This window comes from Phyllostomus discolor, chromosome 7 (assembly GCF_004126475.2).
Source record: "Phyllostomus discolor isolate MPI-MPIP mPhyDis1 chromosome 7, mPhyDis1.pri.v3, whole genome shotgun sequence".
NCBI lineage: Eukaryota > Metazoa > Chordata > Mammalia > Chiroptera > Phyllostomidae > Phyllostomus > Phyllostomus discolor.
The window spans coordinates 34,565,178-34,575,874 of record NC_040909.2 but is presented as its reverse complement, the minus strand read 5'-3'; the positions used below and the strand labels follow the sequence as shown (position 1 = coordinate 34,575,874).

The window sequence follows — 10,697 nt, the reverse complement described above, 5'->3', positions numbered from 1 at the left end:
TGTGCCCACGAGTCCTCTTACTCATGTTCCTTTGTTTGCCCCTTTCCCATCTTTCCCCTGTTATCTCCCTCCCTGCCTCCTCTCTGGTCACTGTCAGTTTGTTCTTTATTTCCAAGTCTCTGGTTCTATTTTGCTCATTTGTTTTGTTGATTAGGTTCCACTTACAGTAAAAAATCTCATTTCTAATATTTATTTTATATATACCTATTGTGTTGTTTAAATCTACTTTATTTCTATCAGTATTTTTGTCTGCTTGATTGGTTAGGTTATGGGTGATACTGAAATCTGTGTATTTGTCAAATTTTGTTTTACATAGTTCAAACCTATTTTATAAGTACTTATAAATTCATAGGTGATAATATTCTCTTGATTATTTTTGCTGCTCATGCTTTTTGCCTTGAATGCCATCGTGTCCTTCCTTTAATTAGTAGTAGCTAAAAGATATTTTATCTTTTTCATTTATTTCACTAGTCTTTTATTTATTGTACAGTATAAAATGTATGCTAAAAATGATAAAAACCATAAATGTCTACTGTAATAAATGATTTTAAAATGAACACCCAAGAAATGCCCAAGCACCCAATGCCACAACCAAGAAATAGAACATCACTATCACTCTAAAGGCCTCTCCTACCCACCATTAGAGGAAACCATTACCAGCTCATGTTAATCACTTCCTTGTTTTTTTAAAATAGTTTTGCCACTTTTGTGTGTATGCCTAAACCAAGATGGTTGAATTTTGCCTGTTTTGAACTTTATAAAAATGCAGTCATCAATGTTTCTTCTTTTGGCCACTATTCTATTTGTGTATACATCTGTGTTGTCTGTAGGTCTAGGTCACTTATTTTCATTGCTCTCCGGTATTCCTCTCTGAGTAGTCTACAGTCTGTTGTTCTACTGGAGATTGATACTTGGGTTGTTTCTAGTTCTTGGCTATGATGAACTGCTGCTGTGAACATTGCTGTATGTGGATCCTTGTACACTTTGTGCAAGTTTTCTAGAATCAATGTCTAAGGGGTAAACTTGCTGGATCCTAGGGGAAAACACTTCTTTCTGTATACAGCAGCAGAGGCTGTGTACTGTGTATATGGAGGTATACCATTTTGTAGATTGCAGTTTGAATAGAGCCTCTGGGGTTATACAGTGCAGTGACTTTTAATAGGGAATGTGTATCTGCAGCTTTAGAAGAAAATGCTGAACAATTTTCCCAAGTGTTTGTACCAGGTTATACTCTCAACATCTGTATGAGAGTTCCTGCTTTTTCCACATCCTGACCAATACCTAGTAAGTTAATTTTTAAATTTTTTTCTAGAGTAGTGTATATTAAGAGTCTATTGTGATTTTAATGTTTATTTCCCTTGTTACTAATAAAGTTAAGCATCTTTCCTTCATATATTAACAAGCTGTATTTCTCTTTTGAAGTGCTTTTATGACATTTTTCTGTTGATTTGTAAGAGTTACATATTCTAGACATGAGGCATTTGACAGTTACATGTGTTGCAAATGTTTTCTTCAATTTTGTGTCTTCTTTCCATTTTCCTATAGTTTTTTATTTTAAATTATTTATTTTTAAAGAGAGGGGAAGGGAGGGAGAAAGAGATTCATATCAATGTGCATGTGATAGAAACATCAATTGGTTGCCTCTTGCATGCCCTCCAGTGGGTACCTGGCCCAAAACACAGGCATGTGCCTTGACCGGGAATAGAACCAGTGACCTTTAGATTCACAGGCTGACACTCAATCCACTGAGCCACACCTGCTAGAGCTGCTATAGTTTCTTTTTATGATCTTGAGAATCTAATTTTAATGTAGTAATGTATGGTCTTTTCCTTTATAGTGAGTTAGTGCTCTTTGTGTCTTATGAAATCTTTCCTTAGTCACAAGTTGTAATATTGTTTTACTGTATTACCTTATAGCTGTATAGTTTTGCCTTTCACGTTTAGCCTAATATACCTGGAGTTGTTAACTTTTGAATGTGGTATGAAAAGTACCATTTTATATTTTCCCTCATGGATACCCAGTTGTCTCAGCACCATTTATTTTAAAAAATCCATCCTTTCCCCTTTGCTCACAATATAACCTCTGTTACAAACTGAGTATCTATGTGTGGATTGGCTCTCTTCTCTGTTCTTTGATCTACCTGTCTCCCTGCACTAGCACCACACTGTCTTTGTTATTGTAATTTTAAAATAAACCTTGGTATCCAGTTGAAGGCTTCTCAGCCTTTGTGTTTCCATGTACATTGAATCTGCTTATCAAGTCACACACAAACACACCCTATTGGGATTTTTATTGGACTTTCATCAGACATAGGTTCGGTGGGAAAAATCAGCATCTGTAGTGTTGGGTCTTCCAACTGCAAATGTAGCATAGTTCTCCATGTGGTTAGGTTTATTTTAACATTTCTTAAAGTTTGTTAATTGTTGGATATGTTCATAGTATTTCATCTTTTATACACTTACAAGTTATCTTTTTAAAATTTCATTTTCTAACTGTTGCAAGGACAGAGAACTACATTTGCTTTTTAAAATATTTACTTTATATCCAGCAACCTTGCTAAAAACTTTGATTAATTCTAGCTGCCACGCCCTCTTCCAACCATGTTTTTTGACAAGGTCTGAACATGGAAAGAGGGCATTCAAGGAATCCATCTTCCTGGAAGAGAGTGTGGCATACAAAGGGGGGGCGGTAATTTTCTGGGGATTGCTTTTAATAATTTGCTTGCTAATATTAATCATGGTCTTACTTTGTACCCTGATTCCCATAAGAACAGGACATGAGAAGAAAGAGGCTCAAAAAGAGTCAATGATTGATTTTCAGGGAAATTCTGAAGGGACAATTAGTTCTCCCTAGACTATTGAATCATGCCCAGATTGTTTTAAATAAAGTGTTTATAAACCTGAGTAAGAAATTATCCCCGATTGTTCCCATAAAAGAATTCATAAATCAGTTACAATAGGTTGAATTATTGGACTTTCCCATGCCTGTTCCTTACCCATAGATACAAAGAGTCTTTCAAGAAAACAAGAAAAAACTATATAGACCCCTACCCACAGCCCAGGGATACCCCTGGGTAGCATATTAAATTATTGGCAAATTATGGTATCCCCCAAAAGGAGCTAATAGTCTCCAGAGGGTTCCAGATCTCCCATTGCCTTTTCCAGGAGCATATAATGAGGGTGACATTAGAATGGTCAATAGGGATGAAGTCCAAGTGCCTTATAATAGTCTAAATTCCATGGAAAGGCTAGCTCGAAGCAGACCTCCCTGGTGTTTATTAACTAAGAAATAAAAAGAGTTTATTGTAGCTGAATTTCCTGTTTATCTCTCCTTACCTGTTTGTTTTGGAGATTAAAAGGTGATGGGATTGTCAGACATCTGTATTTCAGGTTTATTAACTCGCATAATTCCTATGAAGTTGTATAAAATAATTTCTTGACCAATGAATAAAATGCCCTCTAATGAAATAGCCCCTGAGTGTCTAAAAGTTGTTGGAGTAACAGCCCCGCCTTTACCTTGAATATGAATATATATCAAATAGACAGTCAAAGAAATAAGAAAAGCTGGTTAACTATTATAAATTAAGCACGTAGAAACAGTTACTGGGGAGTTAGAGTCCATGGTACATAGAGAAATATTTTAGACAGAAAAGGTAAATAGGTAAGTTAGACATCACAAAGGACTTATAATAAATTTCCTATAACCTCTATTCAATTTAGCATATTCTTTTGCCCCATGACAAATTCTGAGAATTTTAATAAACAATAAGACAGTCAAACTTTGTATGTACAGCTATTTCTAATTGTCTGATTTATGGCTCTCCTGGTTAAAATAATCTTTGTTTAATATAATTGAATCTATGGGAATTTTTGTATTTATCCTGGTTACCTTTGTATTAATTTTTTTCTGCTTTACCTAATCGCAAATGTCAATCACTGCTAAAAATGAAAGTATAAAAACCTGCTTGTACTTGCAATAAATGGAACAGAGCATCACTATCCTCTGAGGCATGTTGTCGTCTGTCTCCCATTGCCGACGCCTTATCCACCTTTCAGGAAACCCTGGACCTAGCTGCGGCTGGACCGCGGCATCTAGCAATTCATCTTTAAATTATTTTGGACTTTTATGCTCATGATTATATCATTTGCATATAACAAGAGTTTTGGTCAGATATACTTGTTTTTTCTTGCCTTACTACACAGGCTTCAAATATAGTGCTGAGTAGAAGGGGTGATAGGACGCGGCCCTTTCTTGTCCCCAACATCAAAAGGAAATCTTTTACCGCTTCACCATTCAGTAGGATGTTTCCTACCATTACTGTGAACAGAAAGTAAGTTATCCTTCATGGTGTGTATGTGTATTTTATCCTTTCATTTTCCAACACTTGTATTTGAAGTTAACTCTTGTAAACAGCATATAATTGTATTTTTTATTTTCATGGACTTTAACGTTCTAGGTTTTAATAGTGGGTTTATTGTGATTACAAATAACGGTTAGAGATCTTTGGACTGTCTTTTGTATTTTTTTATTTATAATATTTTTCTGTTTTGGGGGGAGGTTAATTTTTCTTTATTCACTGTTTTGTTTCTTTTTCACTGTTGATTTGGAAGTTTTATAATTCAGTTTGGTTGATTTTCTGTTACTCTATTTTATTATTAAATTTTAAATGTATACTTTATGAGTCAGTATCCAGTGAGGAGACAAAAACTACTTTGCTATCTGTCATGGAAAACAGCTCATCAGTGGGAGGAAGAAAAGTTCCTCTTTTTGCTCTGGCCTTACAGTCTCTCTCCAGTGCCCTCTATTGGCAAGGCAACCCCCGGCAAAGGACAGGAGTCTGGTGTCTGCAGTGTCATAGCCAGCCAAAGAAGGGTTGATTTGGAGCTGTGAGGTGCTAAACTAGTAACTGACACGTATGATTTATTTTAAAAATATAAAACTCTCTTTAGCTTTCTAAATAAGATAAGGACTTGAACATTTTAATTTTCTTCTGAACCAGTCTCATGTTCCTTCTTAGATGTTAGTACTAGCTTTTTTTGCTTTTTTTTTTAAGATTTCATTTATTTTTAGAGAGAAGGGAAGGGAGGGAGAAAGAGGAGAAGAAACATTGATGTGAGAAACATTGATTGGTTGCCTGTTGTTTGTGCCTGTCGGGGACTGAACTTGCAGCTCCAGCATGTGCTCCTACTAGGAACTGAACCTTTCCCTTTGCAGGATTACACCAACCAAGCCACACTGGTCAGGGCTAGTTCTGGCAGTTTAGTGCCATTGTTTTTTAACTCAATTTCTGCAAAAAATTTTGGTCACTTATTTGCATATATGTTTTAATCAATCAAGACTTAAGTTAACCAATATATCTTACAGATTTCTTTGCTCTCCACTGTTTCTCACGCACCACTTCTGACTTAATGTTACATTTTTCTTCTTGCTGAAATACATCTAATGGCCATTTTTGTTGGATCTTCCCATGTGCTTCATATTTTTAAAATTCTACTTTTTATACTTTTTACTGGTGAGCATCCTTTCCGTGGGAATTACCTGCTGCAGAGGTCCCACGTGCACCCTAGGTGGGCATGGCAACCCTCAGGGCCAGTTATGTGCTCTCCTATTGCAGGGCTTCACACGGTTCCAGGTTCCAAACCAAGCTGCATGTTGGTTTCAAGTTTTGGGGTTCCCACATCAAGTCAGCTGTGTTTAACTTTAGAGCCTGTGTTCCAGCTAAGGGGAGATTAGCTGATTGTTTTCACCCATTGCTGACAACCAGTTCCTTTCCTTTTTGGCCACCAAGGTGTTTCCCTGATGACACTGAACTTTCAGGCTCCTAGTTTCTTGCATTGCAGCCTTTCCCCCTTCTGGTGTATGCTAAACATCTGGTTCCCTCCAACGCTGAAACACCCCTTCAGCTCCTCTATGTTGCTTTAGATTTACTCTCAGGACCACCAGCAACCTTACTTGTGTTATGTTTTAGTCAACTGTGTTTAAAATAAATGTTCATCCTGCCCTGGCCAGTGTGGCTCAGTTGGTTGGGCATCGTCCCACAGAGCTAAAGGTCGCCGGTTGGATTCCTGGTCAGGGCACATGCCTGGGTTGTGGTTCAGTCCCTGGTCCGGGTCCAGTGTTTCTCCCTCTCTTTTGCCTTCCTTTCTCCTCTCTCTAAAAAAATATACACATTTTTTTTAATTCTAATGAATGTTCATGCTTTAACTAGGTTTTCTATGTGTTTGGAAGAGGAATATTTGAGTTTCACATGTTTGCTTTGTCATTTTGCCATTTTGATCAGTTGTGTCAGGGTTGCTAAGTTTCAGGATGTGATACATGAAACACCCCTTTTATTCCTTTTGTACTTTATTGTTTTCAAGGCCCTTGAACATGACAACGCCATTGTGAGGTAGAGATGACAGGTATCAGTTACCCCATTTTATTATGAGAATTTGTCATTCAAAATAGAAATCTCAGCAGAAACCAATTTTATTATACATTTACCATGTATTTAGCATAATCTTGGATGAGGAAAGTAAAACTCAATTCAAGTAGCTTATAGTTCAATTGGAGACAGTAAACAGAAACATAAAATACCAAATGCATTACAAGTAGCTGCTTAGTGTGTAGATACCTAACACATGTTTAGAAAATTAAATGTTACAAGACAGAATTGTTAACATGAAAAATGCACAGCATTACAGTAATGCTATAGATGGTGGGAAGAGGCCATTTCAAAGCAGCTTGGCCTCGTGGAGGAGGTAGATTTGAGGTAGGCCTTTAAGAACTGAGTAGGATTTTAATAGGCAGACTGTAATATTTGGACTATTCTAGAATAGAGCATCTGCACATAAATAACAAAAAACTGGAGACCAGATTATGTTAGGTTTGAAAGGCAAATTAAAGAGTGGGCTTTAGTCTTATAGAAAAGAGGAAACGATATCCACTTATCTATTGGTAGTGCCCCTCAGTAGATGAATGGCTAAAAAAGCTGTAGCACAATAGAATACTATGTGGCCTTAAAAAAAAGAGGGAGATCTTACCTTTTGCCAACAGCATGGATGGACCTGGAGATTATTATGCTAAGTAAAATAAGCTGGTCAGAGAAAGACAAGTACCATATGATCTCACTTATATGTGGAATCTAATGAACAAAATAGAAACAGACCTGGATACGTGGAACAGACTGATGGCTGCCAGAGAGGGCTGGATGAAAGAAAGTGAAGGGATTGGCCAAAGCACAAATATATGTGATCCATGGACACGGACAACAGTGTGGGGATGGCCCAGTGGAAGGAGGAGTAGGGGCTCAGTGGAGCTGGGCAAAAGCGGAGTGGGGGGGGGGACTTACATAATAGTGTCATCAATAAAAATGAAGTAAAAATAGAAAAGTAAAAATAGAAAATAAAAGGTAATTTATAAGTGAGAGTGAGACAGTAACACTTTAAGGTGGTACCATTCTTCAGAAAAGCTACAGTGAGCACAGTGGTGGGGACAGGAAACTGAAGGCCAGGGGTTGTTGCATGAGTGGATAAGAGAGACGAGTGTGAGCTTGACGACAGCTCTAGGGACATCAGAGCACAAGAATATTTGGTTTTATAAAGTTTGAAATGTGAAGGAGGCACTTGTTTAAGTATACAATTTACACGGTTTGCTTTTTACATGTTAATTATTAGTTTTCTCTTGGAAAAGCAGAGCCAAATTCCCCAGCCTGTCTGAGGGGATACAGAAAGTCCTTTTGGCCCTCCAGCCCTGACTCTGCAGTCTTCAATGCTCTGCCGAAAGGTGTGAGCATAGACCTGGGCTTGGAACTCGGCTTGCATTTTCCTATGGAAATAATGCTGGAGTTTGGTCCCAGCCCATCCCACACGGAAGTATTTAACTCAAGGTATTTAGGCATATCACTGTATCATTGCTGCTGACAGAAAAATCCATTTTAGTTCCGATTCAGATACAGGAACAAATCCCCAGGCAGAGGCATCCCACAGGCGGCAGCCAGAGGTCTTAGGTTGAGTTAGCTCTTAGCAGTTTGGAGGTGGGTCACCTTTAGTCCCATAAAAGAAGCCGTGTCCTTTGGTCAGTCATTGCCCTAGGGATGTCACTAGCTGCTCCAGGAACAGACCTCTTTCACCCACGATATCTGAGAAAGTCCTAAGTCAGATGGTCTGTAATTACCTATCAAAAATGAAAAATCACCACCGAGGTTCTGATCATTTATTAGCCACGAATACCTCATTTGTTATGGGGTTTGAACAATTAAATCCAACTAAGAGAGTAGTTCTTGCTTTTACTGATACTATCTAGTCATGCAGTTAAATTTCATACAAGAATGTATGTATGTATGTATATATATATTGTGTATATATATATCTTCAAATGGCTGTTCTGATTTCATTTACAAAATATACATATGTACACATTTTAATATAAAGGTGATAGATAATGTTCAGCTCTGGCTACGTGGCTCGATTGGAGCATCATCCCATATACCAAAAGGTTGAGGGTTCGATTCCCGGTCAGGACACATTCCTGGGTTGCGGTTTTGATCCCCAGTCAGGGTGCATACGAGAGGCAACAATTGGTGCTTCTTTCTCACATTGATGTCTCTCTGTCCCCCCTCCCCTCTTCTTCTCCCTCCCTAAAATCAATAAAAGGTATTCTCAGGTGATGATTTAAAAATAAATAATAAATAAAGGTGATACTGTTGCTCATCATCAACTTCTGGGATGCCCATCTGGAGTGAGCTCATACCTGTAAGACAGTTGGGTTTGGACTTAGTACTGGGAGTGTGTGGTGGTAGTAAAGGACAGTCTGGCCAGCCTGGGCCTGTATGGGACCAGCAGAACCATCTCTGTGTAAGTTGGTCAGCCAGGATTAAGGATAGAGCTGACAGAGATCCTTTAGGTAAGTGAGATCTGCAAGCAGTAAAGGTGATAACCAGCCTCCCTCCTTGATAACCAAAGAAGCTGAAATGTACTTTAAAGGGAAAAATTTTACAGAAGGAATATGGGCAACTGCAACAACGTCTTGACTAGCAGATTTCCTTGATAGAATGAAAGGGCTCACTTACCATTGTGAGAAGCCCCTAATCAGATCTTCTTTTGATAAATCAATCAGTACCTAAAAATCACAAATAATCAGTTCCCTTCCACAAAAAATAAGTGCATTAAATGGAAATATACTGGGATAAATGGAATTGATTTTGAGTAGGGGCTCTTTTTCCTTTGGCTTTCAACTTGGGCCCTCTCCAGAAGGGCCGCATGGACACTGACATCAGTGTCCCAGAAAAAGGTGAATTGCTGTATGCCTCAGGAATGCATTTATGAATGTTACAGGAAGAGAGAATGACTTGCCTTTACTCATTAACTGATTTAGAATTTAAAGCAAAACATAATTGCCTCAACTGAAAGAAGGGGCTTTCACCTACTTCGCAGAAGTGGGCTTTAAAAAGGTGAGTGTAAGGAGGTGTTTATTAGAATACAGCTACTAAGTATTGTATAAATATTCTTTTCTCTCTCTGGCATCTTCCTGAGGATTGCATTTCCTCTACTTCTACTTTAAGTAAAATCTTTTCACCACAAAAATATTGACATAATGAGATCCAAGCTTCACAATAATGCTGTGTATATCAAAAAAAATGCTTAATACCATAGCAGATGTCCAACTACTTGTGCAGTGATGAATTTGTGTATTCTCGAGTTTGTTAAATGGGGTTTATCATATTAATTTATACATCTACATTATTTTGTTTCAAGACTATTAAAAAAAAAACAGACAAACCAATGAGGCTATATTTTCCTTAAGGTCTGTTCTGGTAATAGTCAAACGATCCCATCAGAATTTCTACAAGGGTGTGTCCCACCAATGAACTCCAGCTAGAGTACTAGGAGGGACTGAGTATTAAGAGTTCTTGTACTTACTTTTCCTAGCTCCTTTCTTCTGTGTGAGCCAAGCGGCCTACTGTTTTTCACTGCGACATCTAGTGACCTCTTCTCTACTTCTTCCATGGGAACAAAAAATTCAAATCTTTAAGAAACAAAAAGTCCAGAAATCAGATTTACATATCTTCAGCATTCCTGTTTAAAATCTGAAGTGTTTCATCCATTTTCCTACTTTTAAAACAAGCTATAGACAATTGAGAGTAGCACCTAGAACAGTATTGGCTTATAGCAGATACTTAGTGCATTATTATTATACATAATGACTGTCCTGTGGTATTCACACACCTAGGAAGTATCAGGAGCCCATTTGCCTCCCTTAAGTTCCTCGGACTACTGTGCTTCGTGATTTGCTTCTTGCTTTCTCATACTCTACCGTCACTGCCACTCCTTTTTAAATTTTTTTAAATCCTCAACCAAAGATATGTTTATTGATTTTAGAGAGAGAGTAAGGGGGAGAGAGAAACATTGATGTGAGAGAGAAACATCACTAGGTTGCCTCCCGTGTGCACCCTGACCAGGGATCGAACCAGCAACCTTTTGGTGTGTGGGACAACACTCCAACCAGCTGGCCCACCTGGTCAGGGCTTGATTGCCACTCTTTCAGTTGCCTCTTCTCACTCTGGAAAGTGCCTGCTCATAGGACCACCTCAAACGCTTCCAAGTTTTTCTGACCAGGTAAGGGCTAGGATGCAGAATGGTTAATGTTTTCTGGAGTTGCATGGAAATACTAGCCTATTTCCACTTATGCCTGTGGAGTAAGGCAGAGAAATCTTAGTG

The 10,697-nt window shown here is 38.1% G+C and overlaps 1 protein-coding gene across 1 annotated transcript in view; it reads right to left on the bottom strand.

The window, feature by feature from the left end:
• Positions 1–8,592: 8,592 nt before the first annotated feature.
• The window catches only part of ESYT3 (extended synaptotagmin 3), a 52,352-nt gene continuing 50,247 nt past the window's right edge, over positions 8,593–10,697 (bottom strand). The window contains exons 21-23 of the mRNA XM_028518516.2: positions 9,900–10,005; positions 9,050–9,099; positions 8,593–8,730 (exon numbers count right to left, since the gene is read on the bottom strand). Coding sequence (XP_028374317.1) covers positions 8,694–8,730; positions 9,050–9,099; positions 9,900–10,005 — 193 coding nt within the window. The 3' untranslated portion in view covers positions 8,593–8,693. The remainder of the gene's footprint in view (positions 8,731–9,049; positions 9,100–9,899; positions 10,006–10,697) is intronic.